A 20983-nucleotide genomic window follows, 5' to 3' on the forward strand; every position below is an offset into this window, starting at 1 on the left:
CATTTTGGTTATCTATTCCCCTATTGGTGTTGAGGAATCAATCGAGGCATAACAACTTAAAGCTATTCTAACAGGCTTGAAAAAGGCTAAACACAACTATATAATTATTGAAGAGTTTCAAGAGTTATAACAGGTTAGCTGAGAAGCAATGATGAAGGTCCTTATTTTGTTATGCAAATTGCATCATTCTCCTTGTTAAGTGTCATAGTTCCTGCAACAACCCTTGGGCAAACCCACTCTCTACAATTTAAAGCTTTTCTGAATCTTGAAGGTTCCAGGCAAAACGCCATTGATAACATGATAGAAATGAAGCAACAGTACCAGAGTTCTAACAGCTTCTCCATCCCTTGACAGCTCTGGATTCTAGATTAAAAGGAACAGCTTCAGGGTGGTATTTGCTATAACAGCTTCGCACACATCATAAGAATATCATATATGAACTAAAAATTCATGAGATCAGGCATCTCATGTTACAGTTATTACAAGCAAAATCTACAATGAAACACCTCCCAAGGGGTATGTCTATCATGTAAATGGCATTCACTAACCACTCCAGGTCCATATTGAGCCTCCGTCAGTTAATACTCTATATTTAATATACATAATAATTTATATTATATGACGTAATATATATGTACAAAATATATGTTCTAATTTATACAAAAATAAAATAATATATAATATATTACAAGTAACATTCTGTAATATTTATATATCATAAATATAAAATAAAACATATATAAAGTATATAATATATAAATATATTGTCAGCCGAGCCAAGTCTGGACCTGAAGTGTTGGGCCCAGGGCTGTATAAAACCCAAGCGCAAGACCAGAAATTTGCAGGCCAGGTTGGGCAAGGCTTAAAATGATCCTCCCTACTCAAAAATCAGATTCCAAGCCATTGGAACAAAGACCTGTTGCAGATAACAATATAATTGGTTAGGTATATGATGTCCACCTCCATTGACAGCCCTAGACATGCATCAAAATTTTAGTGGGCTCGAAGCTTCTCCTGTTGATCCCAGGTTTGATTATAGCAGGTTCAAACATTAAATCCCCTTAAGAAGCAATAATTCGAACTCCAAAGCTAGTTCCAATCACAAGTAGGGAGAAGATTTATAAAGAATAAAATTACATTGATTTTCCTTTTCTCTTCCAACTTTAGTGCAGGGGGTGGCAAATTCTTCCATTCGTCGGTCTCCATTTGAGGGTGCTGATGATTTAACCACATTAGAAACAAGGTGGAGGTGGGTAGATTCTACTTCAGTTAGACCTCATGGAAGCGAGAAACCCTAAGAAAGGTAAGCCAACTTAGTGAATTAAAAGGCGTGCCTTGGCACACAGGTGAGGCGCATTTTAGGGTAGGCACCTCGTCCAGGTCCTAGGCGCAGCCCTTTCAAAAGGCTCATGCCTGGTGCGCCTAGACATGCGCCTGATGCACCTTGCGCCTCAGCCCAGGCGTGCACCTTTTGAAAATTTGACGCTTTTCTGCTTTTTTTTTTAACCTAGCAGCTGCACCTTTTGAAAATTTGATGCTTTCTTTGAACCTAGCGGTTGGGCCGGGGGCTCCGCCCCCCGAACCCCCATGCCATGCCCCTCGAGGCAAGCCCAAACAAGTCCATGTTAGGATCTTGAATTCAAGAATCCTTTATTTGGTAATGTTGTTCATTCATTCATCCTAATAAAACATCTTCTTAAAAAGCAATTAAAATTAATAATATCATTACTTTTTGTGTGAGAACTAAGAATTTAAGACCCTAACATGGACTTGTTTGGGCTTGCCTTGAGAGGCATGGCACAAAGGCGGCTCGTAGAATCAGGAATGTAATATGTTTTACATCACGTTAGCTACTTTAAGTAATGCAATTGAGAAAAAAAGAGATTGTGGGTTTTACTTTACATGCTTGAAAATGTTTTATATGTTTGATTTTATTTTTAAATTCTCATTTGAATATGCTTTGCATGTTATGTTTATGTATTTTAATTTTAGATAATAGGTTTTTAAAACATTTATTTTAAAATTTAAGTGTATACTTTTTATTAATATTATGCTTAATACTTTTTTTATTTTTTTGCATTTTTTTTGAATTTTTTGGCATTTTTTTATTTTTCTGACTTTTTATGCATTTTTTTATTATTGCACCTTGCTTTAAAAAGACACGCACCTCACCATGCGCCACGAGCGCAAATTGACCCCTACGCCTTGCGCTTTTAAAACACTGAGCCAACTCGTCTTTTAATGGTTGATAGTGAGGCTTTGGGAGGTTCTAGATTGCCATTGCTATCTTGACGGAGCTATAGAACATGTATGATGTCAGATGGGACTTGGAGGTCAACAATGGCCCTTCTAATGCAGAAGGGGAGAAGGTAATAAACTCATAGCACAAGGATAATGGGCATGCGGATGAAGAAATCCAACTTGACAGGGTTCATCAGGTACGTCATAAATCTCCTTCAGATCAAGTGGTAGGCTAGTAGCCAATGAGGTTCAAACTGTCAAACCACTTGGAATGCTCTTTTTGGGAAAGTAAGTGCATGCCAATGATATTTCCAGGCATTTAGAAGCAGAGGAAAGGAGGACAAAACAGCCGGTGGATGCTGTAACTTAATTGTTTCTTTTTCTCTTTTTCTTTCTTTGGAGGGTTTAAGTTGTATTCGGAAGATAAGAGTTTTTGTCTTCCTTGCTGTAAATAGTTTGATATTTCAATGAATTTAATGAATCTGTTATTGATAAAAAAAAAATGCTGTTATGGGTAGGAGGAATATTGATTTGAAGAGGGGGAATGGTTTTGAGGATAGTGAAGCTTGCAGCACTAATTTGAATACTCCAGGAGATCTCTCCAAAGTGGTAGGGCACATGTCCACGTAGGTAAATGGATCTTACAATAGTGTAACAGGTGGTTTGGTAAAAGGCAGCGATATATGTGCCCATCCATTCCATTTGGCTGTGATTTTTGAGGGAGTTGTGGGCATGGTGGGTGTTTGTTCCACAAGATGCTTGGTTTTTGGACCTGTGATTGCTGTATGATTGTTTTCTGTTACAATGCAGTATACTTTGTACAAGGTAGCTTGACATCTAGGATTTCTATAATTGTACATTTTTTTGGGACTCTTTGTATTCACTTGTGCTGCAAAGCCTTTGTATAGTTTGCTTTTAATAAAAGTTTACTTTTACCATGGAGAGAATAAATAAAGAAGGAAACACATCTTTCAGAGGAGACTCCCCAATCCAAATATCTTCCCAGAACCTAATCCTATTACTAGAGGCCAAAATACCTTACATGATCAAGAAATTAAGGAAGGATACCACTTAGAACTTTCCATGATGAAGCCAGGTTCACCTTATCCCATCTCACCAAATGATCTCTTTTCCCCTCCTCTGGCTACCAAAGAATATCCCCCATCTGCTTCTCAAAAAAAAAGGAGGTTAGCTCGAGTGGATTTAATCAAAGTTATCCTCCCAGTCTCCCACCAAGTGAAATATAGTTCCTTTTCCACCTATCTAGTCTCTTCTCAATTATTTCCGCCATTGGAGTCCAAAAACTAATCGATCTAGGGTATCCACTTAGAGGCAGTGTTTTAAAAGGCGTGGGAGGCATACGCCAGGCGAGGCGCTCCCAAAACACCCTGAGGTGTATGCCAGAGGCACCGACACCTCTGGGGCATACGCCTCATGCGCTTTTTTCATGAGGCGTGCTAGAGGCATACGCCTCATGCACACCTCATATAAAAAGACTAAAAAAAAAAAGAAAAAAGGAAAGGAAAAGAAAAGAAAAGAAAAGAAAGGGAAGGGAAGGGAAGGGAAAGAAAAAGAAAGAAAGAGAAGCGAAAAAAAAAAAAGAGAAAAGGAAAGGGAAGGGAAGAAAAGACAAGGGGAAAAAAAGTGGTCTGCCCCCGGCCCCTTCGGCTAGGTGCTTCACCCCCCACCCCCATTTTCAATGCAGCCAAATTTGTTTTTTTTTTTTTGTGTTAGGAGGGTTTTGCTCCGCTCTGACTTGCTCACCTCCACTTCGACAAGACCCCCCCCCCTTTCAACTAGTGTTGTGCATCTTTATTCTTCTTAATATAAAAAATTTTTATTAAAAATAAAGAAAAATGAGATCCCCCTTCCTCTTCTTCCTCCTCCCATTCCTCTTCCTTCTTCCTCTTGACCCCCCTCCTCTTAAGGAGGTTTACGCCTCCTTGTGTTTGGGAGGCTTACGCCTCTTATGTTCTAAACTACACCTCAGGCCTCTTGGTAGTGGAACACCTCGCATCACGCCTCCACATTTTAAAACATTGCTTAGAGGTAATCCTAAATATCTCAAGGTCCACTCACCACTTTCACACCCCCAAAGTCTTTGCCAAAGACCTCAACTCCTAAAAGGGCAGCCTAGTGCATGGGGTCCCACCAATGTGGGATCTGGGGAGGGAGAGATGTATGCAGCCTTACCCCTGCACATACAGAGAAGCTGTTTCCAAGACTTGAACCTTGACCACCCAGGTCGCATGGAGCAACCCAACCGTTGTGCCAAGGCCCACCCTCCAAAGACCTCAACTCCTCTTCTTCTAAATTGATTCCCACCACCAAGATTTTATACCAATTGACTTTTAAGTTGGGAATTTTTTCAAAGAGGCTCACCACCAATTTCAAATTCTCAAACCTGCCTCTGCTCTCCCCATCGCAGAAAATCAAAATACTGTTCGCAAATTGTAGGTGAGTAACCACCACTTTATCTCTCCCCATAGACCAATTGTTGAACAATTGCAAACAATTAGCTCTAGAGAATCAACCTACTTAGAGCATCAACAACCAAAGTAAAAAAGAAAGGGAGATAGATATAGATATTTGCTCTGCCTAAGACCTCTAACAACCCCAAAAAGTTTGCCACAGACCCATTGACAATGATAGAGAGAAATGACTCATTTGTAAACGGCCCTTGATCCATTTACACCACAAATCTCCAAAACCACAACTTCTCAAAATGTTAAGGAAAAACTCCCAATCCACAAGACCATAAGCTTTCTCCAGATCTAACTTAATTACCACTCCCATTTTTATCTTTTTTGGGCCTCAACACATTCATCGCAATTAGGACCTACGCAATCTATCTATCTTAAATGAAGACACCTTTAAACTGGAGATAATTGAGGGGGCACCAAACTAATTGGCATGAAGACTTTAAGTGACTAGCATCATTTATTTTTGGCATCAAGGCAACAAATGAAGAATTCATTGGAGCACCTTTTTAAATCCTCAAGGACAACACCTTACACCTTTGCAATTTATTCATAAATGCTAGTAACCAAACTAATTGGCATGAAGACTTTCAAGTGAGTAGCATCATTTATTTTTGGCATTGAGGCAAGAAGTGTAGAATTCATTCCCTAAATGAATTCCCCTCCTATGAAAAGACTTTAACCAAATCCTCCCTAATGATATCTCAACAATCTTGGTAGAATGCCATTGTAAAACCATCATGCCCCAGAGCCTTAGATCTATCCATGGAAAACATTGCCTCCTTAATCTCTTCCTCCTCAAACCTTCTTTCCAAAAACTCAACTTGAAAATCTTCTAGGTATCCCATTCAAGTCTTTCAACTGACCATCTACCATTTGTGGCCTTCTATAAATTAATTGAAATTCTCCACAAAGGGCTTTGTTATCTCCCGTTCATTTGTAGTTTCAACACCTTCAACCATTAGAGATGAAATTACGCTCTTCCTTCTTCTACCATTAGCAATAGCATAAAAAAAACCTAGTATTATGAATTACCATCCCCCTCCTTGGTCCACTTCTCTCTAGATTTTTGTTGAAATCAGATTAGCCTTTTTCTCATCCAGTCTCCCAAACTACAATTTATTCCACTCTTTGATTTTTGCATTCAAATTTTGTAGTTTCTTCAGGAATTTCTGACCTTCCCACTTAGGATATTGTTGTTGGTTACCCCACCATTCCTTCACCTTTTGTTTGAAATTAGGGTGTGTGAGCCACCATTCCTTCTCCCAATCAAGGGACACAAAAAATCTACCCAACGTGGAACAAATAGGGTTTTCTTGAAGATTTCACCAGATAAACCTGGTCTGTCCCAATAAATATCTCTCAAATCAAAGGAATCAAGAAAAGCATTGAATTGTCTCACACTAGTAGTCACCCTTTGCCTTGTACCATGTCTCTTCTGCAAATTTGATCACATTAAAGTCACCTCCTAGACACCACAGTCCTTCCCAAAGTCCCCTTATATTTTCTAACTCTTCCCACATCAAATTCCTTGCCATATAGGAGTTTGGCCCATATACATTATAGTTAAAACCCATTCAAACATCCTGAACATTTTTCAGTTTCATAAACACTGTAAAACTCCCTACCAATTCTTATCTGCACTATACTATATACTCCTTCCACACTGTTATTATACCTCCTGAAACACCGCAAGATGGAGCAAAGCTCCAATTAACATCTCTCTCTCTCTCACACTCCAGAAACTTCTTACCCATCCCCTATCAAGATCCTGAATTTTGGATTCCTGAATCAAAAGAATATCAAGCTTTTCCTTTCTAAGTATTTACTTGATTGCTCTCTTTCTTGTATCTTGTTGCACTAACTAAGACCCTCATGTTCCAAACCAATAATCTTGGAATTTAACCCCAACCTCCCCTCTTCTTTACAAGCATCCTTTTCTCCTACCTCCCCTAGCACTAAATTCCTTATCCCCTTCTACATCATTAATAAGCTTCTCAACCTCATACATTTTCCTCCTCCTCTCTCTCTCTCCTACCTCTTTCCCTTTTCTAGCATAGAATTTCAATTCATTAGGGGGTTCCACTTTCAAGCCCATTGTAACAGCTAAGCCCTCCACTAAATCTTCACCTGAGGTATCTCTCTTACCATTACCTAAGTCTTCCCTCAACCCCCCATCAGAAATGCTCCCATCTCCAAAGCACACATTTTCTTTTTTTTTTCCTTCTTTAGATTCTCCCCCAACTGTCTTTCTCTGACCCTTTTTAATAAGATTTTCCCCTTTATCTTGTGCATCCAACAGCTCACTTCCCCCCCCCAAAATCCTCGTCCTTTTCCTCTCCTACCCCTCTAGAATTCCAACCAAGGTTTAAAATATTGATACAGGCCGATATGCTCGAAGCTCGCTCTCCCCTTTTTTTTCTTTAAAACTGGTTTAGAGGGATCGGTTTAAGGCTGGTCTACCCCATGAACCAGGTCAGACCCCAATACGACCCCTGTAGGGGCACATTGTTAAGCCACCGATACGATACAAAACGCCTGATACGGGGCATATCGTATCGAAATTTTGAACCTTGCTTCCAACTACCTCAACCTCCCCACTTTGCTCCTTTTATTCTCCAATGCTGCAATGCTCCCTCCTTCATCCCCCCCCCCCCACACACACACACACAATCTCCTTTACTATCATTTAAACTCAGATTGGGCTTATCAATATCATGGATGGATGCCAGAGAAGCTGCACAAGCACCTGCACAGTTATTAGCACCAGAATCTGAAATGACAAGATTCCCTGGACTACCTGAGGATGGCAAATAATTGGACACAAACTGAGTTACTGAGGAGTCTCAAGACCACTTCCCTTTCTGTTCCAACTCATGGTTCTCATCCCCATTACAATCAGTCTCAAAATCTAAAAGCAAATTATAAGATACTCCATGAAAAGTTTCATGGATCAAATGGTTTAACCATCCCATCCAGTCCAAGATTAAACCCTCAAAAGTCAATAATAACTCTAAACCAACCCAATGTTCTCAACCCTAGACCAACCCAATCATGAAATTGCGTTGGTCAGGTTGGTTTTGAATTTGAACTTTGGCAACCAAAATGCACAAATAAGCATAACTAGAAAAACACAAATACACATATTTTACGCACAAATGATACATGTATATCATATTAAGTAATATTTTACAAAGCAACACCTTTTCATCATACTCTTTTCTCCCCATCCCACATACATAAACATGTGTGCATGAAACTCCAAATATCTAAGCAGAGATATACAAAAATATATGCACATGCATAAAAATCCAAACAGCAACATACAAAAATGTAGAATTACACAAAACAGCAGCATTGGATAGGGCCAGTTGCCTAAGACCTCAAACTAATCTAACCAAAGACAATTTTAAATTGGATTTACATTTTCCATCCCTACCTTGCCTAACTCTGAATCCAAGTTTGACCCCTCTCTTTCCAAATAAATCATTTCACAACAGATCCTCTCAAGGAAAGTTACATGCTACATAGTTCATCAATGTGGAAATACTCTCCTCTCTTTATGTTTAATAAATTATTTTGTTACTTACTACAGATAGAAAGAGAGAGGAGCAAAAAGGAAAGATAAGTTTATGTCATCAACATCAAAATGAAAATAGGTTTCTAAGTTAAAAATGAATAAAGAAAAAAAAAAAACATAAACATAAGGATATGTAAGTACATAGGAATAAACAGATCAGTTAATAACTTTAGAAAGTGAGCTTTATATGGTGCTGACAAGGGCCTATTTGTTGGGTTTCATGCTGCAGTTGATTCCATCACCATATGAAGTCCCAGGGTTATGTACTTACGACTTACTCTTATTCACATACCCATTTCCTAATATAATGCATTTTATTTATTATTGAAATATGCAAATAGAGAATAAAAATAACCTTTTCCGTACGGCAGTTAGGATCACAGCTGTGGTTGATGAAACGCCCCAAATTTCCTTTAGCACATGCATCAATCACCTGAAAGCAACGGAAATGATGAATGGTGAATATCATGGAATAAAATAGTCAAAAAAAATCAATAGTAAAATTTGTTTTTAAAAGGTAATGTATATTATATTAAATATCAATATATATATAACCCACCCTTGTTTAAGCTTAAGTTTTTTGTTTTACTTGGAAGGCAGATATGTATGTATAACAATAGAATATAAAGGCCACAAGAATGTTTAGGATACATATTTGATCATGAAGATAAAAATAACAACATCAGCAATGAGAACAGTTAATTCTACCTTCTTAATATACAATTTTTTATTTGGGGGTATTTTTCCCTTCTTCCTCTAACCTAAATGCAATCCTCATATCAAAATAAGGAAATAAGATATAGAACAGTCTATAAAAATAGGGTTACTTTTTCTTGTTCATGTTTTTTTTTTTTTTTTGGAAAAAGGTAAAGTAATTTTATTCAATGAGAAAGCCAATTACTTTTTCTTGTTCATGTTGCCTCTAGTGGGTCCAGTTTTGGGCCTTTTTTGGGTTTCACAGGAGTGGAGGTTCTCCCTAGCTGGATGGGAAGTATGGGTTGATTTTCAAGTCAGCTGTGGTTGGGTTGTTTCCAGGTTGAGGCTTGTTTAAGGTGTGGATATGGTAAAGTCAGCTGTTGTTGCCCTGCCACTCTTTTCTCTCTATTTGAATCTGCCTGGCTTCTGGACTGGTATGCTTCTATGCTCCTTTTTTCTTTTCCCACTGAATTTTATTGTGCTATCTGTTGTTGATGTAGTTGGAAAAATATTAACATTATATGGACACACACACATACATATACAAATACATATTAACATGGACTTCATGGTTATTTACTATTCTATTCATGTTGAATAAAGGATGGTAACAGGCAGCCAATCATCCTATTCAAGATTTCGTAACTTCTCAAGCTCTTATTCTCAGACTTCTCTTCTTTCTATAGACCAAATATACATTCCAACTTGGTAGTTGGATAGGCTTCCATTAAGAACAAGAAAAGCAACAATGATTGACTGCTTTGAAGATGATATTATGGTACCCAGAAGTCACCAAACATAGTAGAAGGGCTTTCTACCAGTTGATGGTTTTTTTTTTCTAATGCATATTTTTCTTTAATTTTATATTCTTAAAAGAACCTTCTGTACAGTCCCATTGTACAGTATGCACAAAGGTGTTTTTCCCTGTTTTAAGTTATTCATCAATGCAATACCGTACCTTTTCAAAAGAATTTAAAATATATATATATAATAACTTTCTTTTAATGAACAAGTGGAAATTTGATGATTGGATGGTTGGCTACTATTCTGATACGATTCATTTACTAGGTCACTATAGTTCAAAAGAAAAAGAAAAAAGAGACACAACTATAGAAGATAATTTTCAATCCAAGTAAAACATATAGTATCAGAAAAGATAAAATTCAAAATGGCAAATAAGTGACCTACACAACGAAAAGATGGCTAAACACCTAAAAAGGAGATAGAAAAAGAGATACCCAAGTTTAAAAATGTTGATGTCGATGGGAATGTCGCTTACCCAAATATAGGACATATGTCGGTAATGTTGGAAATGTCGGATGGAAATATTGTAAAAATTATAGACATTGTGGAAATATTATGAAATATGTGGAAATATGCTATGATATTCTGTAAAATAACAAAATAAACATTAATGCACCTTTCTATACTACTATCTTCCATGATGCATATCTTTTTGTTCTAATAAATAATTAAAATTAAATCATATAAATAATATAAACCATTTAATATTTTTATTATTAAGAAAATTATTTTACTTTATTCTAATAAGTAATTAGTTTAAGTAATACTTTTATTATTATATAAAATATCTCACTATTTTTTTGTTTTTATGAATATTTTATCTCAAATATAAACTTTCTTATTATTATTTCATTTTTTTACTTTTATAATGAGGGTATACAATATCACTATATAAACTATTTATTAAATCATATAAATTAGACAAACCATTTAATATTTTATTATTATAAAAACATTTTATTCATGCATTTTATTTTATTTTAATAAGTAGTTAGTTTAATCATTTGTTTTTATGAATATTTTATATTTTATCTTAAATATTAATTTTCTTATTATTTAATCATTTTGTTGGCTTTTATAATGAGGGTCTACAATATTACTATAGACCTTCATATACTTGTAATAAGACTATAAGAATATATTAAAGATTCTTTTTATAAGTTTTCTATTAGGAGGTCTATAGTATTACAATAGACCCTATTGCACTATAACATACTTGTAATTATGTTTTAAAGATTCCATTTAAAGGCTTGCTTTTGTGATGGTCTATAGACTTAAATAGACCATCATGTACTGCAGCATGTCTTTTATAACATAAACTTAAACATTTAGGCTTAAGGGTTCATTAGTCATTCGAACCCTCAACCTGAAATTTCGAAGACTCTACAAAGACGCAAAGATGCAGTGCGACTGTGCGAGGATTTTAGGAATCCGCAGATGAAGACGAAGAAATAGAAGAGGAAGATGAAGACAAGCATTCTCCTCAACTCCTCATCTTCTATTTTTTTTTCCTTTTTTCCCCTTATTTTTCATGGTTATTCACTGTGAGAGGGCAATAGGGATAGTATTGCATACCTAAATCAAGATGAGACTTGAGAGTGAGATGAGAGCAATTTCTTTTGGAGTTTTAGATGTCCAGTGTCTTGCATCTTGTTCCAATAAGGTATTTCAGCACAAGACCGAGGGTAGAAGCCACTCTTGTGCCTATTCAAGCCTGAAGTTGTAGTTCTTCCAGCTTCAGGTAAGTAAACTGAAAACTTCTTTTTTCCCATTTAATCTCTTTCTTTTTCTCTTTTTGTTTATGATGAAATTTGATTGTCTTCACTTTGAATATATGCTGATTTGTCGACATTTGGATGAAATGTTTCAAAATATTGTTTTTTTTTTGGTTTTGTAAACGACATAGGCGATATTTACCGAAATAGTCGAAATATCGACCGATATTTTGTTTTTTTAATTCAAGTGAGAGTTCATGTCGGTATGTCTCAACACCGACATATGTCGGGCGACATTAGCGAAATGTCGCGACATTTTAAACCATGGAGATACCTATTTAAGTCTATTAATCTTTTCTTATTTGATATGTACAGCTGATCGTTAAAATTATTTTGAGCTTTAAATGTGTGATTATGCTTCTTATAAAATTTCGATTAAGTTTGTATTAACAAATCCCATGTTTTTAGAAATTTTCCAAATATCTTAGCAGAATTAGCGAAATATCTCAGAAACCTCCCCTTCTCTGCATGGCAAAATGTCCATTGATATTGAAATTGCAGACCATGATTACTAACGGCATTGGACAACCCTTTCACCCTAATTTAACAATGAACCCTCCAGACTTCTCTCATTTCCAGCATCTTCCATCAACATCCTGCACCCTTGGGTAGCAATTTTGGACTTTTGATAGTGATTCCAACATTTCATATGATTCCTAATCATTCAAATTCTGTGGAATTTTGGGAACCAAATTACTTTGTCATTTACTAACTCATAACACTGTCAAACGCATATCTCCTTGATATCAGCCACTACATGCAGATTTGAAAAGAGCTTTCTCAGGGGCCTCTCATCATACCAAGCATCTTGGTGTTATGATAAAAAAGCAATTGGTGGTATCCCATTAAAGTAGAAAAGTGAATACAAGGCAATGGCACTTGGAGTTTGTAAACTTCACTAGATTAAGCCTCAAAATCTCCATTCCATGTATTGGGATGTCAAGTACAAGGCTCTATGAACCAATATTACAACAATAAGGTTGCAATAATTATCGCTCACAATCTGGTACAGCATGACAGAACATAATACATAAAGTGCATGCATATTTTATGAGAGAGATTGTTGCCTCCAAAGAGATATGTTTACCATTTGTAAAAAAATGGTCAGCTAGTTAATGCTCTACAAAAGTTGCAAGGAAAGCTCAATTAATTACTGGTCTTGTAATATATAATGTAAATATTAGCTATATATATAGCAGACTGACTGTTTCTCCAACATATAAATAAATAAAGCCTGTGCTTCCTTTTTTTCCAAAAACAGAAAAAAAGTACCACTCCCAAGCCTCAATAAGCTGGGCAACTATACATCCATGCACCAGCTTCATGGAGAGTGTTGTCAATATGGGTGGGACTATATTAACATTATAAGTGAAGACTGTACCCCCCCCCCCCACAAAACATAATAAAATAAAATAAATATTCCAATATCAAAATAAATTATTCACACTTACCCACATTTACCCTAAATCACAAACATTCAAATTTCCTTTTAAAGGGCAACAATAATAAAATGAGAAAATTCTAAAATTAGAACTAAAGTAGAGAATACCAAACCTCACTGCCATTCAATGTCATGAAGTAAAAATGCCTTTGACCCCTAGAAGCATACTCTCTCTGCCGTGCTTCATAAGCATGCAAATCAAGCACCTGATTGGAGTACAAAGAAGAAAATTTTAGGATAGAACTTACCCTAGTAGTGAGTGGCTAAACTGATAAAAAGAAAAGCATGGATATGACATTTTAATCAATTTAAAGATTCTAAAAAAACATCAATTTACTTTCAAACATAAGCACACCATGACCAAAAAACTGATATGCTGAGATAAAATTCAAAAATTGTGAGGTCTGCTTAAAGCTAGTAAGCCTCACAGGTACAACCAGGCCAATACAAGCAATATTAAGTGGAATTTCAGGCATACCTTGGACAGGATATCAAAATTTTGCATGCTTTTTTTTATCTGGAATCTGCTTACTTGTTACTTCAGTGGGCAGTGTTAATGCATGGAACATAAATATTGTGTCAATCAAATGTGCAAGAGTTCTCACTTCAAGGATCTTTTGTAGCCTTTTTTTCCTTTAGTTTTTCGGGTTTCAGACTTTCAGTATTATATAAACCTTCAAGATGAATCTCATTAAAAACTGCAGAATTACCTCACCAACGTATTCAATAAGAAATTGACCCTGGGAAACATCTTCCAACAACTGAAGCCCATATCCTTTCTTTCCACAACGAAACCATTTAAATTTTGCATATTTCTCCCTCTGGAACTGCAAATGAATATTTAAATCCAAGCTATACCATTCAGATGGAAAACAAGACCCAGCACCATAACAATAATAACAATAAAAACAACAACAAAAATAAAAGTTAAAGTGATAACAGCTAAAAGTACCTGTTGATTTGAACATTGATCCCCACATGGACAGGTGCCTTGAACACATTCAATGTTAAGCATCCGGTTCAAGCATTCATCTCCGCAACCCAAACTGCCATCAAGAGGTGGCTTGCAGTGGCAAACCATTATCTGGTTGAAAATTACAAAACTCATATATCAGAAAATGGGGGAAATGATTTAATATATATATCTTATCAAAATGAAATCAAAAAATTTAAGTGGCTGACTAGGAAGATGGAGGTAAGGCTTCAATGGGTGTATATGTCAGCCAATAGCATGCCTGATGCATTAGAAAAACAAGGACTGGGGAGAGATCAAATATTTTGGGCACAATTGTAACAAGGAAATAAAAGGAAAAGGGGAGATATAAGAGATTTTATCCCTCAAGCATGTATGTATATATGTAATATTTTCTCACTTAAATAATAAAATGATGGTTATTGATCAAAAAAATGACTTAATATAACATCTGAGAAAAAGTTATAATATATAGCCTGTTTTTAATAGGCAAGTGATCCAAAAATATTATTAATCAAATCGGAAAAATAGAGAAAGATTACAGCAATAGATGTATGACTTTATGATATATTGTCTGTTTTTAATACAATACCTTACCTTTCCCCAAAAAAAATACCGCAAGAGATAAAAGCAACATCAAATCTGATAAAGAAAACAAGAAAGGGGATAATCATTCACCCTCCCTATATGCTTAAGACAGCTACTCAGCAAGGACCGATGCCCACCACATCTCACTTGTTCCTACACTTACCCTAGTCAATGAATAAGCTACTTCACTGGCTTCACCTATTGGCATAAGATGTTTTTTTTTCTACCAAAATAAGTATGTTTTTATAGTAGTGGGAAAAAAACCTTTATTAAAAGATGACAAAATAGGTACATGAACTGGAATAATATTTATTATGTTTCCTATATGAAATTTGTTAAAATAATACATGCTTTTATGAAAATAAATATGTAAATTACTAGGACATAGGAGGATAACACTTGAAAATAACATCACTGGAAAAAGTACCAATTTGTAATTTTGTATCAAATATCAGTATATTATCATGTCAACACAGGGAAATAAGCATGTTCAGGTATTTTGATTATCATAATAACACCTAGGTGGAAGTATGTTCAGGTATTTAGAGTATCAAACTAGCACATTTTTTTCAATAAATAACAATATAATGGTGCATTAAATCTGTGGCACAAACTCCACTTCGTAAATGGCTTTGGATATTCCCACTACATCAGGACAATCTGTGACACAAAATCATTGGCTGGGATACCAGGGTGGTAATAGAGTAACTCATGCCTCTACTTGGAAAGCCATCTCAGTGCTTCCGCCTTTGTTCTTTCAAGACATCAATTATGATATTCTTGAATTTGATGGCAATAAGATTAAATTTTAAGAAGCTTTACCCTTCTATCTTTGTCATATCTTCATTCAAGAACAAACCCATTTTTTATCAATAAGAGCAAATACATTTCCCACTTGGCCTCAGGTTTGGAACTCTCTTTAGATTTGGATAAAAGAAGGGCATAAGGGACTTTGAAGAATCTCTAAGTGATTGACCTTATTAATCTGTTGGAAGGAGTTCCTCTTGATCCCTCTAAACCTGACTCTAGAATCTGAACTATCTCTACTTCGGGTTCCTACTACCATTCCTTTTCAAGATTTTTGGCTTCACAAATCACAACCACCACAATTACAGGCTCTTCCAATGAAATCCACAGGCTAGGTAAGAGGTTGAGCTTGAGCAACATGGTGACTGAAGGGGACTGTTAAGGTAGCAGTAGGCTGGATAAAAAATGGCAGTAAAGGAATATGGCACAATCGACCCATATTCAGAGATTATGTCCCTAACAAGGGATATGGTTATCTCTATTCTATGGGTACAACGGTCTGCTAACAGTGTGGGTTATTCACAAGCAAAGCACGGGGTTAATAGGGAACAGATCTTCTAGGGGTAATCTTGTGGCACCAAAAGAAAATTTGGGATTAGGTAGCAGCATTCTGCTAGCCTAACAATGATCACTTAAAGATAATAAGATTGTTTACCACAATCAATAAAATTTCATGTTACCAATCAAAAAAAAAAGAGATAATAAGATAATAAGATAGAAACAACAAAGAGAGGTCACTCTAAAGTGAAAGCCTTTCCCCAGGCAAGTCACTCCTCCCTACTCCATGTCTGGCCATCTCATTATCTAGAAAATCAGCCAATTGTGGAGTCATCTGACCAAGATGTTCATTCTGGAAGTCAACAATCTAGATTCTACAATATGGTGGTGAGGATTCATGGGCCAACTTTTCTGCTAAACATCCATCAGATGACAATAGGTGAGTCACTCTCAATGTCGAGATAGGACTCTTCTATCACATCTCAAATTTAACATGATATGTAGCATCTGGTCTGTTGTATCACAGACCTAAATATCTGAACAAAAGGAGAAGAAAGTCTTCATTACTTAATCAGGAACGTCTGTAAACAAAGGGAAGAGGAAAGGTTATGACTTATGAGACGGCACAAAGGTTTCCTTTGATGAAGAATCTAAGAATTTTTCAGGTCACTCTCCCCAACCCATGCCCCTTAGCCATCCATGTTCCTCTCCCATTTCTGAATGCCCATGCCTCCTATCTCAACATCTTCTCACATGGACAACCAAAGGTCGATTTCTACTAAATCTATGCAAACCATTTTAATTAGATCAAGTTCACTTGGATTTAAGTTTCTAGAAAATTTAGAACTCAGGATAGAATAGGTTATGGGAACAAAGTTCCCAAGGATATACACCAAGGATGATGCATCGGTGAGGGAGATGGCCAAATGTAGGTAGAGACTGTATATGACTTGAAAAGAAGAATTTTTGGAATGTCATTGTGTCAGTAGCAGATAACTGATTTGCAAAAACAATTATTAGAATTGGATAATGGATTATCTTGCACACTGGATGAAGTGGATAATAACCAACTACAAATCAGCACAGCATTTACAATCAAAATGGATATAAGAGAGCTCATCACCATTTATTAACAGAGTAGTTCCTACATTTGACAAAAAACTAATAAGATCCACACTATTTCCAAGCCACAGGAATATATATAATTGATTTAGACCTCATCAATGGTCTGGGATTTACGGCTGCGGTGAAGAAACAAATTTGACTTGATAAGTGTCCAAGATGCCTGTTGAGGAGCTGCAACAGTACCAAAAAGAAGAATGGTAAACTAGAAGGTAAATAGAAGCATACTTTATTGAATAAAATTTACTGTTACCTATCAAAAAAAAGGCAAATGGAAGCATAAGTCAATAAATTATGAAGAAACCCAGTGTACCTCTGATCTCAATATCCTAAACAAACATTAGCACAAATCACATACCTGTTAACTGCCTGCATGAATTTACATCATAAGCATCTTCTTCACCGGAAGCATCTGATATTTCTAACTCTGCATTAATCTCTGCATTTGACTTTTCTTGAGGAATTGAGCAGTCTGCAAATGCCTTATCTGCATTATCTTTGCAAGTCCTACATGGTTAAATTAATTATGATTAAGAGAATATCAAATAACAGTGGATAACTGAAAGCATCGTATCAATCTGTCTTCTTATATTGGGTAACTGCAACAGGTGAAAAACTACCAAGAGAAAGGAGGAAGGCATAACCTTGTATACTTGCACAAAACCAAAATAAGTATCAAATATTCATGCACAGGACATAAGACAACCCCACAAGGAAGATAATTTGCTTGCACATAAGGTTATCACATACAAGTAAGTAAAAATAAGAAAAACTTAATGGTACCAAGTGACTTGGTAGTAAGAAATCAGTTGAATGCAGCAAATACTCAAGCATGATAACTCTCTAATTGAGATTAAAACGTTGAAGAAGTGGAAGAAACATCAAGAGATTATGTCGATTCCTTTTATTTCCATAAATGAGCTAAAAAAAGTGAGATTCAGGGCAAACAACCAGAATGCCCAACTAATTTGCACCAAAACATTGTTAAATACCCTCATTCTGCTATTGTGAAAATGCTTGTTCAATTACCTAGCCAACAAGTCTTAGATTTTTTTAATCCATATCTAAAATTTTTATTACTAATAACAAAAAAAAAAAACATCACGCCCCTAAAGGAGAGCTTGTGTAAAAATATTGTGGCACAAATGTAAGGGCTTTAAGAGGAGCTCTCTTACCTTGATCAGCAACGATTTAATACTAGACAGAATAGAAAAACAGCACACTGCTAATATACCATTCTATAAAAGTAAATTAACAGCACACTGCTAATTTGCTTGCACATAAGGTTATCACATACAAGTAAGTAAAAATAAGAAAAACTTAATGGTACCAAGTGACTTGGTAGTAAGAAATCAGTTGAATGCAGCAAATACTCAAGCATGATAACTCTCTAATTGAGATTAAAACGTTGAAGAAGTGGAAGAAACGTCAAGAGATTATGTCGATTCCTTTTATTTCCATAAATGAGCTAAAAAAAGTGAGATTCAGGGCAAACAACCAGAATGCCCAACTAATTTGCACCAAAACATTGTTAAATACCCTCATTCTGCTATTGTGAAAATGCTTGTTCAATTACCTAGCCAACAAGTCTTAGATTTTTTTAATCCATATCTAAAATTTTTATTACTAATAACAAAAAAAAAAACATCACGCCCCTAAAGGAGAGCTTGTGTAAAAATATTGTGGCACAAATGTATGGGCTTTAAGAGGAGCTCTCTTACCTTGATCAGCAACGATTTAATACTAGACAGAATAGAAAAACAGCACACTGCTAATATACCATTCTATAAAAGTAACCTAAAACTTAGATGCTATACCCAGGCCCCGGAACCCACCATTCAAGTTCCATTCTTCCTACACTATCTCTAGCAAGGTGTCAGCTAAATACCTCCAGAATGAGGAACCCACTTTTTTATATATAATCGAGAATATTTCAGTAACAAACTACTCTCAAAAGGAGCAACAGGCCAATAAAGAACAAGCCCATTTGGCTCAGAAATGCAACATTTGGATTACAATATAATCCTGGCCCTGGTTCACCCCCATTCCAACCATTCTCTGACAGCACCTGACTTGGCTAAGGCATCAATGAAACCATTGGCACACCTAGGCACCCATTTGAATGAGCCATTCAAACTGCTACCTAGCTGACGTTCCTGCCTCACTAAAGGCACTATTCAAATTGCTACCTAGCTGAAATGCCAACCTTACAAAGGCCTAACTCCCCAAGGAATTCCAATGCCAACTTTTATCCAAAAGATTCTAGTTTGGCAGTCACCCTCTACCTCCATCTCATGATCTCAATCCAACCTTTTGTAGTAACCAACTCCAAACCTTAAAGCAAACATATAAAGAATTTTCAAGCATGTAAAACCCACAATCTCTTTTTCTCCTTAATTGCATTGCTTCAAGTAGCTATTGTGATGTAAACATATTGCATTCTTGATTCTATGAGTTGCCTTTGTACCACGCCCCTCGAGGCAAGCCCGAACAAGTCTATGTTAGGGTCTGAAATTCTTATTTCTCACATAAAAAATAATGATTTTATAACTTTCATTGCCTTTTAAGAAGATATTTTATTGCAATGAATGAATGAACAACATTAGCAAATAGGGGGTTCTCGGAGCTTTGGTGAGCGAGCGAAGCAAGCGAACTGGAGCGGAGTAGACCCAGCCGTTAGACTAAAAAAAAAAAAAAAAGCAAAAAGCACAAAATTTTAAAAAGGTGCATCAGGCGCACCAGGCGTGCACCTTTTGAAAGGGGTGTGCCTAGGACCTGGGCGAGGCACATACCCCAAAATGTGTCTCACCTGTGCGCCTAGGCATGTCTTTTAAATCACTAATTGAGGGGTTGTCATGAACAGCTTCAAAACATTTCCAGGGATTGTTCACTACTGAAAATAGAGAAATGGTTCCACACCTGCACAGCATAATGAGAACTCAATAGATGGTTAGTATTTTCTCTACTTCTCAGGCAAAGAATACACATATAGGGAGAAAGGCACCAAAGTTTTCATTTCCTTTGGAGTTTCTCATACATGTTAATTGCCCGATTTGCCTCCTCCTAGCAGAAAACCTTCACCTTAGATGAGACACGTCCACTCAACAAAGCTTTGAACGGGAAACAACTTGACTCAAAAGAATAACAAAAGTCGTAGAAAAAGAGAGATGCAAGAAAAGGAATCAACCTAAATGATCTAATCAAAGAAGCTTTAACAGGAGTTTATGGACCTAAAGGCAATTTAAGGAAATTGTTTTGGGCTGAGATGCCGAATATACAGCAGCTACAGTGAGTTTATTGGTTTTTTTTACTTTCTCTTTCTATGTTTTTTTTATTATTTGGGGTGGGGGTACTTAATTTGCTCACCTTTGAAAAGACAGCTCTAAAGTAAATATAGACATCCTGCAGTTTGACTCTTTTGTGAATACTGAACAGAATTTGATTGATCGCCCTTCGGTAGGAGTTGGTGAGTAGCATTTACTTGGGCTGTGTTTGGTATGAGTGCAAACATTGATGTGAAACAAATTTGTACTCCAGCTTGGCTTTGCAGGCATTTGGTAAACCTTGTGTATTGAAAAAGATAGCAATTTTGTTCTTTCTCACATATTTGCATACAATAAGTTAACATCATCTAATAACTGATTGTTGCTCATGATAGGAAAATCTGTGGGAATTTAATATTTACCATCTGCAATTTGTCTCCTCTATTGAATCTGCTAGTGCAGCTGATATACAACGCCACTTATAGCAATCATCACACCGCACCCATGCATTACGTGGGGGCATAAACTGCTCCTCTGACTTAATGGACACCATGGAAGAGCTAGATACATCCTCTGTTGCAATGTGGTTGTCAATTTTGGTTCTCCCCAGTTCATCATTCATGTCATTTCCTACATTAATTTCTGCAAAATGAGACAATCTTAGTTTCTCCATGCTCAAAATAAACAGGAGAAGGTGCACACTAGAAACACACAA

The 20983-nt window shown here is 36.2% G+C and overlaps 1 protein-coding gene across 3 annotated transcripts in view; it reads right to left on the reverse strand.

Annotated features, from left to right (window-relative positions):
* LOC104605844 (histone-lysine N-methyltransferase ASHH2) overlaps nt 1-20983 on the reverse strand; it is a 60557-nt gene that overhangs the window by 35858 nt on the left and 3716 nt on the right. For all 3 annotated transcript variants that reach the window (XR_016080777.1, XM_088895607.1, XM_019199186.2), the window contains 7 exons: nt 20691-20910; nt 17364-17512; nt 17100-17179; nt 13970-14101; nt 13728-13844; nt 13131-13223; nt 8657-8734 (listed from right to left, as the gene is read on the reverse strand). Coding sequence is in view for 2 of the 3 variants with exons in the window: in XM_088895607.1 (XP_088751733.1) it covers nt 8657-8734; nt 13131-13223; nt 13728-13844; nt 13970-14101; nt 17100-17179; nt 17364-17512; nt 20691-20910 (869 nt within the window). In the remaining variant the exon portion in view is untranslated. The remainder of the gene's footprint in view (nt 1-8656; nt 8735-13130; nt 13224-13727; nt 13845-13969; nt 14102-17099; nt 17180-17363; nt 17513-20690; nt 20911-20983) is intronic.

This window comes from Nelumbo nucifera, chromosome 1, assembly GCF_055504915.1.
Source record: "Nelumbo nucifera cultivar China Antique chromosome 1, China Antique-T2T, whole genome shotgun sequence".
In the NCBI taxonomy this organism is placed as follows: domain Eukaryota; kingdom Viridiplantae; phylum Streptophyta; class Magnoliopsida; order Proteales; family Nelumbonaceae; genus Nelumbo; species Nelumbo nucifera.